Source organism: Salvelinus alpinus, chromosome 3 (assembly GCF_045679555.1).
Source record: "Salvelinus alpinus chromosome 3, SLU_Salpinus.1, whole genome shotgun sequence".
NCBI classification, from domain to species: domain Eukaryota; kingdom Metazoa; phylum Chordata; class Actinopteri; order Salmoniformes; family Salmonidae; genus Salvelinus; species Salvelinus alpinus.
This window is the reverse complement of record NC_092088.1, coordinates 91,015,921-91,034,946: the sequence shown is the minus strand read 5'-3', so window position 1 is coordinate 91,034,946 and position 19,026 is coordinate 91,015,921. Positions and strand designations below refer to the sequence as shown.

Genomic DNA, 19,026 nt, shown 5'->3' with positions numbered 1-19,026 from the left:
AGTTCTGAGGGAGATACAGGAGTGTTTCTCTCTCTCACCACAGCACCGGCCACGTGTTGGTCTCATTCTAGTTCTGAGGGAGATACAGGAGTGCTTCTCTCTCTCACCACAGTACCGGCCACACGTTGGTCTCATTCTAGTTCTGAGGGAGATACAGGAGTGCTTCTCTCTCTCACCACAGTACCGGCCACACGGTGGTTTCATTCTAGTTCTGAGGGAGATACAGGAGTGTTTCTCTCTCTCACCACAGCACCGGCCACGTGTTGGTCTCATTCTAGTTCTGAGGGAGATACAGGAGTGCTTCTCTCTCTCACCACAGTACCGGCCACGTGTTGGTCTCATTCTAGTTCTGAGGGAGATACAGGGGTGCTTCTCTCTCTCACCACAGTACCGGCCACACGGTGGTCTCATTCTAGTTCTGAGGGAGATACAGGAGTGCTTCTCTCTCTCACCACAGTACCGGCCACGTGTTGGTCTCATTCTAATTCTGAGGGAGATACAGGGGTGCTTCTCTCTCTCACCACAGCACCGGCCACACGTTGGTCTCATTCTAGTTCTGAGGGAGATACAGGAGTGCTTCTCTCTCTCACCACAGTACCGGCCACACGTTGGTCTCATTCTAGTTCTGAGGGAGATACAGGAGTGCTTCTCTCTCTCACCACAGTACCGGCCACGCGTTGGTCTCATTCTAGTTCTGAGGGAGATACAGGAGTGTTTCTCTCTCTCACCACAGCACCGGCCACGTGTTGGTCTCATTCTAGTTCTGAGGGAGATACAGGAGTGTTTCTCTCTCTCACCACAGCACCGGCCACGTGTTGGTCTCATTCTAGTTCTGAGGGAGATACAGGAGTGCTTCTCTCTCTCACCACAGTACCGGCCACACGTTGGTCTCATTCTAGTTCTGAGGGAGATACAGGAGTGCTTCTCTCTCTCACCACAGTACCGGCCACACGTTGGTCTCATTCTAGTTCTGAGGGAGATACAGGAGTGTTTCTCTCTCTCACCACAGTACCGGCCACGTGTTGGTCTCCTTCTAATTCTGAGGGAGATACAGGGGTGCTTCTCTCTCTCACCACAGCACCGGCCACACGTTGGTCTCATTCTAGTTCTGAGGGAGATACAGGAGTGCTTCTCTCTCTCACCACAGTACCGGCCACGCGTTGGTCTCATTCTAGTTCTGAGGGAGATACAGGAGTGTTTCTCTCTCTCACCACAGCACCGGCCACGTGTTGGTCTCATTCTAGTTCTGAGGGAGATACAGGAGTGTTTCTCTCTCTCACCACAGCACCGGCCACGTGTTGGTCTCATTCTAGTTCTGAGGGAGATACAGGAGTGCTTCTCTCTCTCACCACAGTACCGGCCACACGTTGGTCTCATTCTAGTTCTGAGGGAGATACAGGAGTGCTTCTCTCTCTCACCACAGCACCGGCAACGCGTTGGTCTCAAACATGCCTATAATGTTGTGCAAACCATAAGGCCGGGCCGGCCCAACACAAATTCATTCTTAGAATATCAGGTTCGGGCTGAAAATGGACGTTTTCACATTATGTTTATTATGGGGGGCTGGAGATTTAGGGAAGAGGCAACTGGAATGAACTCTGATCCCTTTTAATTCACATTTTTATATTGAAAACAGTCTCTTTTTTTTCTCATGTCGGTACTGGATCCGGGCAAGTAGGTTCCGGAACGAAACAGTCCAGAATGGAGAGGTGCCACGTCAGGATCCGGCTCAAATTAAGCACTGATTGTTAACGAGTTCAATCAGCATATGGGGTGATGGAGATGGGAGATTCACATTGCACTGATTGTTAACGAGTTCAATCAGCATGTGGGGTGATGGAGATGGGAGATTCACATTGCACTGATTGTTAACGAGTTCAATCAGCATGTGGGGTGATGGAGATGGGAGATTCACATTGCACTGATGCTCCAGCAGACCTGAGTTCAAATACTAAACTGAAACATTTCAAAAACTTTGAGCGTTTGCCTGAGTCTGCCTGCAGTGCCAGATGGGTGGTGCCATTTAAATTGGTTCATTTGACCAGGGAAGCTCAATCGAACCCATATAAAGTATTTGAACTTGTAGTAAATAGTATTTGAACCCAGGTCTGTGCTACAGCACTGTCTTTCTGACACTCAGTGTGTGAACTCAACTTCACACTATTTACAAGTTAGCAAGTACATGGTGGGAACTGAGAGTGTGTCTGGAGGCTGAAGTCATATTCTGTGAAGCAACAACAGCCTCAGAAAGCACTGAGGTTTTATCCAGAGAACATCTAGACCTAAATAGATGATTTTTGAAAGTCAGGAAGCATCCTTTGCCTGTAACTCATGCAGGATACGTTATAACACTGTACATCGCTATATGCTACACTCATAATGACATTTGAAATGACTGTATTCCTTTAAAGCCGTTGTGAGTGTAAAGTTTACTGTTCTATTTCTGATTGTTCATTTCATTTTTGTTTATGATCTATTTCACTTGCTTTGGCAATGTAAACATGTTTCCCATGCCAATAAAGCCTTTTGAATTGATTTGAATAGTGCTTTGTGATAATGTGTGGACAACATAAATGGCAAAATATAATATGGTTCATGTATTCCTTTCCTGGGTGTAATTATTTTGTTATCCATCTAGCTTTCTTGTCTATATGTAAACTGCAAGATTTTGTGCAACATGAACTAAACCTAAACCGAACTAATTCCTCCCTTGTTTTGTCACCCTCAGTGGCCAGCATCCAGAGGCTACCGGCAGTGTCTGTGATGACTGACATCAACTTCCCCATGAAGGGACGTAAAGGCATGGTGGACTGGGCCAGGAACTCTGAGGACAAGGTGGTTATCCCCAAGGGCATCTTTCTACCACAGTCTACAGGTAACACAACCGTGATGATGATGGTGATGAATATTGTGGTAGTGATGATGATGAAGATGAGGAGGAGGAGGAGGAGAGGAGGTGAAGCAGGAGCAGGATAAGGAGACTCTTCTTCACACTGTGTTTAACCATGTTCTTTACTGTATTCTTCAGGCTGTGTTTAACCATGTTCTTTACTGTATTCTTCAGGCTGTGTTTAACCATGTTCTTTACTGTATTCTTCAGGCTGTGTTTAACCATGTTCTTTACTGTATTCTGAGCAGCATTTGAAACTTGTGCAGTAAGAAATTGGTTCATTTCCAAATGTCCAGTAGTCATGGCTGATTATGTGGAGTTACTTCCTCCAGAATGACCCCTTTGTTGCTCCATCATGTGACCCCACTGATCAAAATAGAATGCCTGGAGTTTGACCAACATTCTAGAATCTAGTGGCGTACTACTGTAAACCTAGCATTCCATTTCTAATGTCAGCACCAGCTGGGTCATTCCTACTCTGTACCTTATGAACATCATCACTTTTAGAGGAAAAAGTATATATACTATATATATATATAACAATACGATTCTATCAGAAAAGGGACATGTTTGATTTTCAGAAAAACATATTGGTCAAGCTCAGGCACCTATTTTTTTAGGTGCATTTTCCAACCTGTTAGGTGCATAACCCTAACAGGGTGGAAACTAACAGCGTGGAAATGTGGAGCAAGATTGAGCCAGCATAATGATGAACTTCTCTATCTCACATATTTAAAATGCTGTGAATTTTCTCTATAATTTAGCCTTAACAGGATGGAGATTTAATACGGGGACATACAGACTAACAACATGAGAAATGTAAAAATATTGATCAAACTGAGCCTTTATATCTATGGAGCTTTGCACCATTGTTTTCTCACCATTGAAATGGTGACACTTCCTGAATGTGGTGTCATTGTAGAAAAGGGTATTTCTCTTAAATGGAAGGGGCACACAGATAATCTTAAATAAAATATTAATAACTACAATAATCATTATTGAAAATGTAACTAATTCTATAAAATAATGAAGAAAGCTTTTAAATATTTATTCTTTCATGGCTTATATTTCTGGTGGAAGTTGATGAATAATACCTAGGGACATCGCAAAATCACCTACGTCCACAAAAAACGTGTTAAAAATGCATAACATTCCCTTTCAAAATATTTTTGTGTATTTAAGGAAAAGGACATCTGACCTTATATTATAATCCTTCTGGAATCCACATGTTACACTAAATAAGAAATTATATTTCCTCGAGACAGAAAAGGGTAGGAATGGCGCAGCTACAGTATAGCAACGGCAGTGATCGACAACATCTACCATGACTCTATGATAATAATTGTGTAAATGAGACCTGGCAAACTAGCAGAACCAAAGATATTGTCGTTCCCTTAACCCAATCTCAAAGGCTTAAAGCAGGAGTGGAATGGTATCCATGTTTCCATGTGTTTGAAGACGCCATTTCATTCGCTCTGTTCCTGCCATTATTATGAGGCGTCCTCCCCTCAGCAGCCCCTGGTGATATTTGTATCTGTTTAAACCAAGCCAGTGCAGAGCCCAGAGTCTACATGACTGTGACAGACTATTTGGTTAACTGGCTTAATCAGTCTTGTCTGGACTGTATCAATGATAGACAAAATGGCAGTTGATTATCTAACTCAACGCCGAAAACCATCTCACTCTTACTGAGTGGCCAAGACGTTTAGCAGGGAGAACTATCCAGGGAGCCTCCCAAGTGGCACCCTAATCCCTATATAGTGCACTACTTTTAACCAGAGCCCTATGGGCCCTATGTAGGGAATAGGGTTCCATTTGGAGCAGAGATCCAGAGATCTGCTCCAACAGGTGTCGACAGCCTCCATATCGCTGCCTTACAGCAGTGGTCACCAACCTTTTCTGAGTCAAGATCACTTTTGCAGTCAAAAAGCAAGCCGAGATCTACCGCTCAGATTCTTTTTAAAACATGACTTCAAAAACGGAACATTAACCTAATAAAAACAGTTGTGTAGGAATGAGGTTTGTGCAGTAGGCCTAATACATTATCACAGCATATTGGCTATATAACTGGCATGCCAATATTGTTCTTCTCAGAACATATTAGATTTCAGTTAGTGCATTCATCTACAGATAGCTGGGTAGCAACCACATATCACAGGCATAGGAAGTACACTTACCCCCCTGTAACAATGTTGTTACAGGGGGAGGGGGGCTCTGCTGAGTCAGAGCTACGGGGGGGAGGGGCCGGGGGGGCTTTGCTGTCCTAGCTTCAGGGGGAAGCTGGTTCCACCATTGGGGTGCCAGGACAGAAGAGCCTGGATTGGGCTGAGCGGGAGCTGCACTCCCGTAGGGGTGGGAAGGCCAAGAGACCTCGGGTTGGGGTTTGAGAATAGCCTGAAGTTAGGGAGGGGCAGGTCCTCTTGCTGTTCCGTAGGTAAACCCCATGGTCATATAGTGGATGAGCAGCTAGGGAGGTAGGCAGGTAGGCAGGTAGGGGGGGGGGCAGGTCCTCTTGCTGTTCCGTAGGTAAGCCCCATGGTCATGTAGTGGATGAGCAGCTAGGGAGGTAGGCAGGTAGGCAGGTAGGGGGGGGGGCAGGTCCTCTTGCTGTTCCGTAGGTAAGCCCCATGGTCATGTAGTGGATGAGAGCTTCGACTGGAAGCCAGTGGAGTGTGCGGTGGAGCGGGGTGACATGAGAGCAGTTGGGAAGGTGCCTCGCATAAATGTAAATCATTTGCAAATAATTAGCAAATTTATTTTACAGGACTGATGGTACCTGATGGTCATAGTGATTTCAAGATAACTCGGGGAACTCTGGGAAAAAATGAAGTCAAAGAGTGCTCTTCAGGTCAGAAATTCGGAGCCCTAGAAAGAGGCCAGAGTTTCCGACTTGGAATTCCAAGTTGGATGACCATTCAAAATATTTTGTCCAATAGGATCTAGTTTTTTTCAGTGTTCCCAGTTGTCTTGAACGCACTGAAGTCGGAAGTCAGAGATTGGTTTTGAAAACTGCATTAGTCTCAGCAGAGAGGGAGAGAACAGAAGAGGGACAGCCTCTCACGGTCCCTGCTCTCTCCTTCCTTTCCTCCAGTGAAATTGACCAGAGACAAGGGACACTGTCTTCCACCTGATTTCAAAACTGAGTCACACCACATCGGCCTCGTGCACAAATTCATGTTGTTCCTATGACCAGAGAAAGTGAAATATTCCTCCATATTGAAATAGACACGACAAGCTGTTAATAATAATAAATACGCAGGGCTATCGATACACATCGTTACTCATTCAATGCAGCGCGAGTGGAAGATAGGAGAAGCAAGTTTTATGCTTTGTAATAGCGTTGAATAATAACAGTGTTGACAGTGCTGAATAAACTTAGACATGAACTCTCTCATAAAAAAGCACTTATTTGCTGTTGACAGTCTCTCTCTGGTCATTGTTTTAAGAGTTATGAAATCTCATGTAGGCCCGTATCAAACTTGGCTGTGGCCGAGGTTGTGGGAGCCGTAGCCACAATGAAATGGTTCAAAATGGGAACACTTTGCTTACCTGTACACAGGGCTTCTGAATCAAGTGCACCTCCCACCAACAGGGCTTCTGAATCAAGTGCACCTCCCACCCACAGGGCTTCTGAATCAAGTGCACCTCCCACCCACAGGGCTTCTGAATCAAGTGCACCTCCCACCCACAGGGCTTCTGAATCAAGTGCACCTCCCACCCACAGGGCTTCTGAATCAAGTGCACCTCCCGCCAACAGCACAACACAAATACATAAAACGAGTGCAGCCTTTATTTTTGGCATTTCTGCAGAAATGTTTGGTGATTGACTAGGAACGCCTTGAAGTGACCTCTGCCTTACAGGCAAGGATTGATTGGACTATCCCTTACCCTTTATCAATGATTCATTGTTGAGGACAATCTAGCTGATTGCTGTTGGCAGCAAAGTTGTGAAGTGGCTTGTTTCGTTGCCTGGCAATTCTTTCTGCGAAACAACGGCCAAATATAGCTCCAAATAAAGCCCATCATTAGGAGGTTGTCTGGGTCTGTGGCCTTATATTTTGGTTGATGTCTATCTTTTGACCCTGTGCCGTAGTGTTGTTGAGATTATTAAGGTGTATTACATCTTTCAGATGAACAGCCCATTCATAAGACACTGTACAACCACAACCACAACAAAACTGTCCTGTAACCAACAGTGTCCAAACTGATTTCCTTCTGTCCATCAGACATGGATGGATCACCTGTTTTCATCCTGGGGACAGTCCTGTACAAGACTCTGGGACTGATGCTGCCTTCACCAAGGTAAGATGGGCCATACATCTTCTCTATCAACATCTCTATCTCTCTCTAGCGCTCTGTCACTCTCTCTCTCTCTGTCTCTCTCTCTCTCTCTCTGTCACTCTGTCACTCTCTCTCTCTGTCACTCTCTCTCTCTCTCTGTCACTCTCTGTTACTCTCTCTCTCTAGCGCTCTGTCACTCTCTCTCTCTAGCGCTCTGTCACTCTCTCTCTCTAACGCTCTGTCACTCTCTCTCTCTAACGCTCTGTCACTCTCTCTCTCTAGTGCTCTGTCACTCGCTCTCTCTCTCTCTCTCTCTCTCTCTCTCTTTCTGTGTCTCTCTGTCTCTCTGTCTCTCTGTCTCTCTATCTCTCTATCGCTCTCTCTCTCTGTCACTCCTTCTCTCTCTGTCACTCCTTCTCTCTCTGTTTCTCTTTCTCTCTGTCACTCCTTCTCTCTATGTCTCTCCCTCTCACTCTGTCTCTCCCTCTCACTCTGTCACTCCTTCTCTCTCTGTCTGTCTCTCTCTCTCTCTCCTCTCTCTCTCTCTCTGTCTCTCTCTCTGTCTCTCTCTCTCTGTCTCTCTCTCTCTCTGTCTCTCTCTCTCTGTCTCTCTCTCTCTCTCTGTCTCTCTCGCTGTCTGTCTCTCTCTCTCTCTCTCTCCTCTCTATATCTCTCTCTCTCTCTCTCTCTCTGTCTCTCTCTGTCTCTCTCTCTCAGCATGGGGAAGTTTCCCAAATGACGCCCTATTCCTTCCCTATACAAGGAAATAAGTAGTCATTTGGGACATGGTCCAGGCGAGACAGCGGTGAGATGTAAAATATGATTTAAACTTTATTCTCTGATGAAGTGTCTGCTACACTGCCTGAGTGTAAATCCCCCAATAGTATTTCACAGGTAGTGTAGGCTATCCAGGGAGGGTTCATAAAAGACTCCTTCCACTTTGCTTTTCCAGGAAATGGCCTCTATATTGCACTATATGTACTTGCAAAAGCTCATTTTACGTACTAAACTATACATACTACTGTACCTATGAGGATACAAAACCCTTCTCAAGGTACATTATATACAGCAGATCAAACATGATGTGGTGTGATACTACTACCATGATGCATCATTCTACCAGAACACCATCAATACTTCAAAAGGAAAAATGGCATTGCTTTCTTTTAGAATATTGAGGTAGAATACAATCTTTCAGTAGTGTAATCCATAAATGACAAGCCAATTATCAAAGAATCATTCAAAGCTGATCAAGTCAAGTGTCCCTGTAACTTTTCATGAATTAAAACGACAAGCTTTGCTCCCAGATTCAACAACAATTAATCTCTGCTTTCTGCTGAGGAGGATGACACAACACGTGTCCCAAATCACACCCTATTCCCTATTATAATGTACTTATTTTGACCAAAGCCCTGGTCAAAAGTAGTGCACTAAATAAGGAATAGGGTTCCATTTGGGAAACAACACAACATTGGGTAAAATGATCATCATAATATCTCCTTCTGAACTCACTCCATCCTGGTTAAATCATATTATGTTCTCATACTACTAATTAGAAGGGACAATGGACGACTAAGCAATATTTCATGGTTGGTTTATGCTTTCAAGCTGGTTTCCAATACTGTTAGTTATTCTGTTTATCAGTTTAGACATTACTGTCATTACGTATTGTCAAGGCTCTCATCCAGTTAGGGCAAGGCTGCGTATCAAATGACACCCTATTCCCTATGTAGGGCTCTGATCTAAAGTACACTATGTAGGGAATAGGGTGCCATTTGGGACACAGACCTATAATTTGAATCTCTTGCATAGAGCGAAAGTAAAAATGATGCCTGAGCAAAAGCTATAAGAAGTAAGATACATTAAACTGCATATCATTACAACCATCAGTGTTAAATAATTACAATTATAGCAATGACTTTATCAATCTTCTCTCTTATGCTGATACAAAATGAGCCTAGGAATGTAGCCAAGTCCCCTACGTAGCTAACGTTAGTTAGCTAGAACAATTATTCTCTATCATGGGCAAGCCACCCATCAGCTTTTGCGGGTGTAAAGATATACAGCACGTTCAGAAAATATTCACACCCCTTTACTTTTTCCACATTTTGTTGTATTACAGCCTGAATTTAAAATGGATTCAAATTGAGATGTTGTGTCATAATGTCAAAGTGGAATTATGTTTTTAGAAATTTTAACAAAGTATTAAAAATGAGAAGCTGAAATGATTTGATTTAATAAGAATTCAACCCCTTTTTTATGACAAGCCTAAATAAATTCATCTGTTAAACTGTGCTCAACAAGTCACATAATAAGTTGCATGGAGTCACTTTGTATGAAATAATAGTGTTTAACATGATGTTTGAATGACTACCTCACCTCTGTACCCCACACATACAATGATCTGTAAGATCCCTTAGTCGAGCAGTCGATTTCAAACACAGATCCAACACAGATTCCATAAAAGACCAATGATATTTTCCAATGCCTTGCAAAGAAGGGCACCTAATTGTTAGATGTTTATAATTTTTTTAAGCAGACATTGAATATCCCTCTGAGCATGGTGAAGTTATTAATTACACTTTGGATGGTGTATCAATCCACCCAGTCGCTACAAAGGTTATTCTAACATGTATTGACTCAGAGGTGTGAATGTTTAAGCAAATGAGATATTTATATATTTCATTTTCTGTTAATTAGCAAACATTTTCTAAATACATGTTTCCACTTTGTCAATGTGGGTAGCTATTATTGTTTCTCTCACATAATTAGTTAGTGCTAGTGTACAGTGCCAGATAGCTAGATAGTTAGCTACTGGCTACATGTTAACTAGCTGGCTAGAGATGTTACCTACAACAACCCACAATCAGATTTATTTTCCTGTTGCACAAAGCTTGCTTTTGACAGAGTAGACAGCGTTTGCTACAGGTCCTCATACACTGAGAGGAAAACCAATAGCAGATAAGACAAAATAACACATTCAACAATGTTAGCTACCTGAGGTGAAATGGAGCCATCAGCCAGCCTCTCTTCATAGCAGTGATCCACGCACGTGGTCCCGTTTCCGTCGGAAATCTTAAAACCTTAATCGTAGATCATTTGTTTGTTCCCGGTCTCAACTAACCCAAACAACACAGCACTCGACCCTTTCAACGAAATGGTGTTGCTATTCTTAGCCTCCTTGGGAGTGCTGCACTACAACTATACATTAGCCCACTGTATGACGGTCCTGTATGACCGTTAGCCCACTGTATGACGGTCCTGTATGACCGTTAGCCCACTGTATGACGGTCCTGTATGACCGTTAGCCCACTGTATGACGGTCCTGTATGACCGTTAGCCCACTGTATGACGGTCCTGTATGACCGTTAGCCCACTGTATGACGGTCCTGTATGACCGTTAGCCCACTGTATGACGGTCCTGTATGACCGTTAGCCCACTGTATGACGGTCCTGTATGACCGTTAGCCCACTGTATGACGGTCCTGTATGACCGTTAGCCCACTGTATGACGGTCCTGTATGACCGTTAGCCCACTGTATGACGGTCCTGTATGACCGTTAGCCCACTGTATGACGGTCCTGTATGACCGTTAGCCCACTGTATGACGGTCCCGAAGGAAATATAGTGAAAAATATATCATCTACTGATGAAATTATAGCATTACCAGTGCAGATAGATTTCCAATGGTCACTGATATTCTACTCTTATAAAAGCCATCCATTGATGTTGTATCTGCACTAGTTTTCTTTGTGAACCAGTCCTAAATCCATATTTAACTTCGTAATGTGGCCTGTTTATGGAAACAGCAGGCAGACTGACCCAGATTGTGGTGTTCTTGCCCAGGATCAAACATCGAACCCAGTCTTTCTCTCTAGAGTTCCAGACGTTCTATGGAACATCTTTGGGCCCAGCTGAGAGCTCTAGAACCTTCTCCGACCCTCCTTAGAGAACTGTAGGTCAGACACTGTCAGTCAGCAACCAGACTGACACTCTATTCCCTATATTTAGCCCTACTTTTGACCAGAGTCCTATGGGCCCTAGTCAAAAGTAGTGCACTATATTATAGGGAGTATGGTGTGATTTGAACCAGTCAGTCGGTGTAGTATCAGTTTGGTGGTATCACTACCTACTGTTTTGTTCGCCCAGGAGGTAAATGAAAGAGAGAGAGATGAAAGAGTAAATGGAAATGTGACATTCTCTGTTCTCCAACCCATGACACACGTTCCCTTGAAGATAAAGACAAATAAAGTGCAAAGAGAACATCGTGTAGATCTGAACCTGAAAAAGTAGAAAAGCTCCAATTAACTTCCTTTTGACGAGTTCTCTTTCATTCTCCTTTTCTGGGGCAGTTCAGGTGAGGTGAGAAGAGAGGCAGGCTCAGAAGTGTACCAAGACCGCTTTCTACCAAGTCACCCTTTCATGAACTACAATGTACTATTATGTTTCAAAACATATTACCAGTCTAGAGAGAAAGTCATCCATTTTTATTCAGCAATAGAATCCCCCCCATATCTATTTTCAGGAAGTAAATAAGCTAACGCTAGACAAAAGGAGAGGAAGCGTGTCATTTGAAGTTGGTTTTGGGATTTGTCTTGCTCTGCAGGGGAGATAGACTAGATATACGCTGCATGAGATGAGGGAGAGGCACGGGATGCCTCCCAAATATCACCCTGTTCCCTGGACCCCAGGAAGGCAGCAGCTAATATCACCCTGTTCCCTGGACCCCAGGAAGGCAGCAGCTAATGGCACCCTGTTCCCTGGACCCCAGGAAGGCAGCAGCTAATGGCACCCTGTTCCCTGGACCCCAGGAAGGCAGCAGCTAATGGCACCCTGTTCCCTGGACCCCAGGAAGGCAGCAACTAATGGCACCCTGTTCCCTGGACCCCAGGAAGGCAGCAGCTAATATCACCCTGTTCCCTGGACCCCAGGAAGGCAGCAGCTAATGGCACCCTGTTCCCTGGACCCCAGGAAGGCAGCAGCTAATGGCACCCTGTTCCCTGGACCCCAGGAAGGCAGCAGCTAATGGCACCCTGTTCCCTGGACCCCAGGAAGGCAGCAGCTAATGGCACCCTGTTCCCTGGACCCCAGGAAGGCAGCAGCTAATATCACCCTGTTCCCTGGACCCCAGGAAGGCAGCAGCTAATGGCACCCTGTTCCCTGGACCCAGGAAGGCAACAGCTAATATCACCCTGTTCCCTGGACCCCAGGAAGGCAGCAGCTAATGGGGATCCATAATAAATACAGTGCAGTACTTTTGTAGTAGTGCAGTAAAAAGGGAATTGGGTGTCATTTGTGACATGTCTGAATCTCTGTTAGATTCAGGTTGTTTGGTAGAGACACTTCACTGTGATTCATTTAACATAGAAAAGGCCAGAGTTCCAGACATGTCTAATTTCAATCTTTTGTGCCTCGCTCCAAATGGACCATGAAATCGCACCCTAAGTTGGCCCCCCGGTGCCTAATGTCTCTCCTCCCGCTCTGTCTGGCCTCCAGTGCACTTGTATTTGGGTTGACTTGCTTCACGTGTGTCGTGTTGTGTGTCAGGTCTTGTCCTGCAGTGCCACAGCAGGTGTGTTTGTCAAGTGCCTCACAGAGAGGTGTGACATGACATTTTGTGTTGTTCTTTGCATCAAAGTATGAACCTATCAGATGAACCTGAATGTGCATCAATAGTATCAACATTCTGAATGAGGGGTCATGTTGTAAACGCTGTATATCATTTTACCTTTGGTAAGTCTATGAAACACAACTCATTTAGGGAAAACCATAGAAGCATTTTATTAACACACCTTTTGTGCAAACCCCCCCAAAAAATAAAAGTCTGACTCAAAAAGAAAACTCTCACAGAGATTTTAATGCATTTGTTTGACGTATACCTTTATAATAAGACAGAACATAAAGTTTAGTCATATGATTTGTATGATTTGTGAAGCATTTATGTAGGTCTTATGAAGCATTTATGTAGGTCTTATGAAGCATTTATGTAGTGCTTATGAAGCATTTATGTAGTGCTTATGAAGCATTTATGTAGTGCTTATGAAGCATTTATGTAGGTCTTATGAAGCATTTATGTAGTGCTTATGAAGCATTTATGTAGTGCTTTTGAAGCATTTATGTAGGTCTTATGAAGCATTTATGTAGTGCTTATGAAGCATTTATGTAGTGCTTATGAAGCATTTATGTAGTGCTTATGAAACATTTATGTAGGTCTTATGAAGCATTTATGTAGTGCTTATGAAGCATTTATGTAGAGCTTATGAAGCATTTATGTAGTGCTTATGAAGCATTTATGTAGTGCTTATGAAGCATTTATGTAGTGCTTATGAAGCATGTATGTAGTGCTTATGAAGCATGTATGTAGTGCTTATGAAGCGTGTATGTAGTGCTTATGAAGCATGTATGTAGTGCTTATGAAGCATTTATGTAGTGCTTATGAAGCATTTATGTAGGTCTTATGAAGCATTTATGTAGTGCTTATGAAGCCATTATGAAGCTATATATAGCCTTTATAAGATGTACTTTGTTTAAAGTGGGACAGAACATACGGTATTTGTGTAGCAGTGCCTAAGTGACACAACTTCCAATCAGTGTCCTTCTCATGGTGTACATCACTCTGTTTTCCACCCAGGAACCACACGGCAGTGAGCTCCAAAGTCATCGCTGTCACAGTGAGACCAGAGCCCAGGATAACAGAGTCACACCTGGAGATCGAGCTGGCTCACCTGGCCAACGTAAGGACCTTGATTTTATTCATCTTTCATTTTCTGTTTACATTCATCCAGTGCAAGAATGACCTCCTCACAATGTAAGTACCTGCCCAAGACTCCCTCACTTCTTGAAAAGGCATACAAGCAATACAGAGAAGGCAGATGTTTAATAACTATCCAATCAGCTAATCGTGTAACCGATACATTGGACCCAGTTACATGACGGCAATCCATGTACCTGAGTCCACACTAAAACACGGTTACAAAAGTCAATTGTACAGAGAAGATACTGTATATTTGGACCTATATTCACAAAGCATCTCAGAGTACGAGTGCTGACCTAGGATCAGGTCCTCCCTGTCCATATTAACCTAATTCATTTTATTCTTAAAGGCAACACTGACCCCAGATCAGCAGTGCTACTCTGAGACGCTTGATAAATACAGGCCCAGATCTGAATCAGGAGGACAAGTTGAAATATATGGGCTCTGACAATGACATGCTGCTTTGCATCACCTTGGACGACACCTCTGAACGATAGTCTTTATCTCAGAGATTAACCAAAAGGCCAGGGTTGTAAAGAGAGCTTGTCCTTGTAATTATCTGGACAGTGCCATCTCTCTCTCTCTCTCTCTCTCTCTCTCTCTCTCTCTCTCGACACACCTGCTGCACTTGGCGCCTGCAAATTAATTATCGAATCAATTACTCTACCATTGTTTGTTGGCTAATGCACTCTAAACGTGTGGCTGTAGCCATTGTTGGGTACTTCAACGCTTATTGAGGCTAAAGTGATTCAAAGTGAAACTGCCACCAATTCTCATTGGCATTTTACATTTTAACCCTGAACTGCAATCTAAAGAGGTCTCGCCATAGCCGTTAGTTAAAAGATTTGTTTAGTGAGTTATTCTTGGATAATTACAAGTAGAAAGTACTATCTGTGAGGCTTTGGTCATTTTGTTGTGGTTATCTAACAATGAGTGAAGGTTTTCAGCGTGCTCTCTTCTTCTTGGTAATGCAGGGAACCCTGAGTCCTTACTGTGCACTGTGGGATAACAGCGTCATGTAAGTGAACACGCTTTCCTTTTTGCTGTTTTCTCCTTGCTCTTCTCTAATCCATGTTGATGTTGATGTATCTGTTATGATGGAATTACGCTTTGATTTCTGTTGATATAAACTATATTTCTAAATGCTCTGCAGATGAAAACACTGTTTTGTCCACTTCTAAGAGGTTCAAGGGTGCTTACTCTTGGCAAAGTGTACTGTACGCAATCCTAAATGTCTTCAGACTATCCTATACTCTGTATTTATTAGCGCCGGGGCCCGTCGTCCTCTGTAAGGGGATTTGGCGACAATTACTTCAGCAGAAAAAAATAGCCTATGAAGATTAAAATCAGATGAAATGAATAAATCTTCTAAATAACATCTGGGAATTAAGTCTGGGGCTGCATCCCAAATGGTTTCCTGTTCCCATGCACTACGTTTGACTAAAGCCTGGGCACTTTACAGTAAATAGTGACGCAGTCCGACTGTTCCCTTTATCGTGCACTACGTTTGACCAAAACCTGTGCACTTCATAGGAAATAGGGACGCAGTCTGACTTTTCTCTTGACGACGTATAATAACATGAGGGGAATAGGGACAGTACATCACCGATCCCTTATTATTTCCCATACACGGTACCTGTATTTCATGAAGCTACAGGCACGTATTATTCTGCAATTGTATGAGACAATTTGCGGCGAAGGCCAGAGGAAATTCAATGTAGGTTTTGAATGCATCTTTTGTCCTCTGCGTTGTATTACAGCCGTTGTATTACAGCCGTTGTATTACAGCCGTAATAGCACACTGATAAGGGGACATCGAATGAAAGATCCTTTGTGCCGTTGGAATATCAAAGAACTCAGAGATTTGATAGAAGCTGGTTTCAATGCCATCATTATTTGTTCCTTGTGTTCTTTGTTCCTTACACATTGTGCGTCAGAAAATATACCATCATTATATACATTAGACTCAAATCTTATCTCTATTTATTTTAACCTGCTTTATTATTCTGGTTTCTTAATCCTCATCTGAAAGGACTAGATAGCATACAGATGTAGGTGTGCCCCAGAGAGAGGGAGGGAGAAGGTGAGGGACATAGAGAGAGGGGGTGGGAGAGAGAGGTGGAGAGGGAGAGGCAGAAGGGAATGGAGAGAGAGCAAAAGAGTGAGAGAGAAGGAGAAAAGATAGAGAGGAGAAGGAGAGACGCTCCATTCCTCCACCAGTGCTGCGCTGTCCTACAGTTGTGCCCTAGGTGACATCGAGGCAGCGTCACACAGTGAAACACTGAACACATGCTGCCTCTCAGCAGGATAGAACATTCAGTATTGAAGAATAGAAGGAAAGAACACGTGGATATAAGGATAGAAGGATAGAACACACAGTATAGAAGAATAGAAGGATAGAACACACAGGATGGGGTACACCTATAGGACAGCTCAGCCCAGGTGTATCCCCCACCACCCTCTCCCTGGGACACACCTATAGGACAGTTCAGCCCAGGTGTATCCCCCCACCACCCTCTCCCTCTCCCTGGGGTACACCTATAGGACAGCTCAGCCCAGGTGTACCCCCCCACCACCCTCTCCCTCTCCCTGGGACACACCTATAGGACAGCTCAGCCCAGGTGTACCCCCCCACCACCCTCTCCCTCTCCCTGGGACACACCTATAGGACAGCTCAGCCCAGGTGTACCCCCCCACCACCCTCTCCCTCTCCCTGGGACACACCTATAGGACAGCTCAGCCCAGGTGTACCCCCCCACCACCCTCTCCCTCTCCCTGGGACACACCTATAGGACAGCTCAGCCCAGGTGTATCCCCCCACCACCCTCTCCCTGGGACACACCTATAGGACAGCTCAGCCCAGGTGTATCCCCCCACCACCCTCTCTCTGGGACACACCTATAGGACAGCTCAGCCCAGGTGTATCCCCCCACCACCCTCTCTCTGGGGCACACCTATAGGACAGCTCAGCCCAGGTGTATCTCCCCACCACCCTCTCCCTGGGGCACACCTATAGGACAGCTCAGCCCAGGTGTACCCCCCATCACCCTCTCCCTGGGACACACCTATAGGACAGCTCAGCCCAGGTGTATCCCCCCACCACCCTCTCTCTGGGACACACCTATAGGACAGCTCAGCCCAGGTGTATCCCCCCACCACCCTCTCCCTGGGACACACCTATAGGACAGCTCAGCCCAGGTGTATCCCCCCACCACCCTCTCTCTGGGGCACACCTATAGGACAGCTCAGCCCAGGTGTATCCCCCACCACCCTCTCTCTGGGGCACACCTATAGGACAGCTCAGCCCAGGTGTATCCCCCCACCACCCTCTCTCTGGGGCACACCTATAGGACAGCTCAGCCCAGGTGTACCCCCCCACCACCCTCTCCCTTTACCAAACAAGGCTCACAGTGAGAGAGGCTGACAGAGACATTAGTTAGAACTAACCAGAGGCATAAACAGTCAGATAGAAAAACAATGCAGGAGAAAACAGATGTAAAAATGATGTTGGATGATGTGATTATGCTTGTCACTACAGGCCTATAGAAGTACAAATAAACAGACACTTGAGGGTTGTTTGCTTACATTTACCTTGCCTGCTAATATATCTACTTCCCGGTAGGGAAAATTGACCACAATGACGTTATTTAAAAAAAAATTCAACCAGTTCTGGTTTTAATAATGTTGTAATGAGGTAATTTCAACGTTGCACCGCTGGGGTATACAGTATCTATCATAGGTGACAGACTGTATGATCCCTGTGTGATAATATATAACATTCTACAGGAATTCATATTTTACATCTTCCAGTACAAAATAGCAGCAGTTATTCTCAGCAGCCCCATTTTGTAAATTGAATATGGCTGCTTTTTAATTTGAATAACTCTCTCCTGCTGCAATATGAGTTACAGCGAGAGACACGGGTTCTCTTCTCCAGTGGCAGATAAGAAAACTAAAGCACATTCAACCAAATTCAATTTCTATTGAATCAGGGGCCACACAACTCTCTGGTCTCTTGAGAATCATTTGAGCTTTTTAAATAGATTCAGGTCCAGTAGTAGTTCTACTGTCAGCTGAAAGAGTTTAAGGGACAGCGACTGCGAACCAGGGCGAAGTCAGCTGGAGGAGGATTTTAATATAACTGGAATTGACAAAACAGATTTTGGTTTCTTGGCAACAAGCTTGTCCAAGCAAAGTAGAACTCATGCATAATTCATAACAATCTAATATATTTGTTTGTGTTTTGTTTATTCTTGTCATCAGTAATCTATTTGTCTGATGGTTTATGAGTAAATCAATTAATTTATTGGTTAACATGTGTACCCAGCAAAGGGAACCAACATTCATCTGTGCAGGAAAACAATTAGAATACATGAGTGTATGTATTGTACCCCCCAATCCTATCCTCTGCATCTGGTATGCGTGATCATGCATGCCTAAATTATGATTTGTTGTCATTTTGTGTAAAGGGTTGTCAAATACAACAGGCATGGATAATCAGGAAAACATGATGATTAAGCAAAGGGGAAAACAAAAAAAGTCAAACAAAAAAATAAGTAGTTTGTCTTTCCAATAAGTTTTCCTCCTGAATACTTTCCTCCTGAATACTTTCCTCCTGAATACTTTCCCCCTGAATAGTATCCTCCTGAATAGTATCCTCCTGAATAGTATCCTCCTGAATAGTATCCTCCTGAATAGTATCCTCCTGAATAGTATCCTCCTGAATAGTATCCTCCTGAATAGTATCCTCCTGAGTAGTATCCTCCTGAATAGTTTCCTCCTGAAGAGATTGCATCTGTAACATTGGAAAATCACAACTCCCATAACACAGGACTGAAACCATGGCAACCAAAGCTGTCTAAAGCATGTTAAAGTCTTTGTAGCCAAAATATTTACCAAACAGAGACTAGCGCTGACGAACATAAGTAAGGAAGATAGACTGGGGTTTCTCCTGCTAAGGGGGAGATGCTATTCCATTTCCTGGTTGTTCTCTGCTCCACTGCATAGACAGGGCTGGATTCAGAAATCATAGGCCCAGCTCTTTGTTTTTTACACCACACAAATACAACGAACTGATGGCCGTTCTGACACTGACAAACTT

General features: G+C 44.0%; 1 protein-coding gene across 13 annotated transcripts in view; it reads left to right on the top strand.

Annotated features, from left to right (window-relative positions):
* adgrb3 (adhesion G protein-coupled receptor B3) overlaps positions 1–19,026 on the top strand; it is a 368,383-nt gene that overhangs the window by 259,164 nt on the left and 90,193 nt on the right. For all 13 annotated transcript variants that reach the window (XM_071394473.1, XM_071394478.1, XM_071394475.1 and 10 more), the window contains 4 exons: positions 2,729–2,875; positions 7,117–7,192; positions 13,803–13,905; positions 14,900–14,943. In XM_071394473.1, coding sequence (XP_071250574.1) covers positions 2,729–2,875; positions 7,117–7,192; positions 13,803–13,905; positions 14,900–14,943 — 370 coding nt within the window. The remainder of the gene's footprint in view (positions 1–2,728; positions 2,876–7,116; positions 7,193–13,802; positions 13,906–14,899; positions 14,944–19,026) is intronic.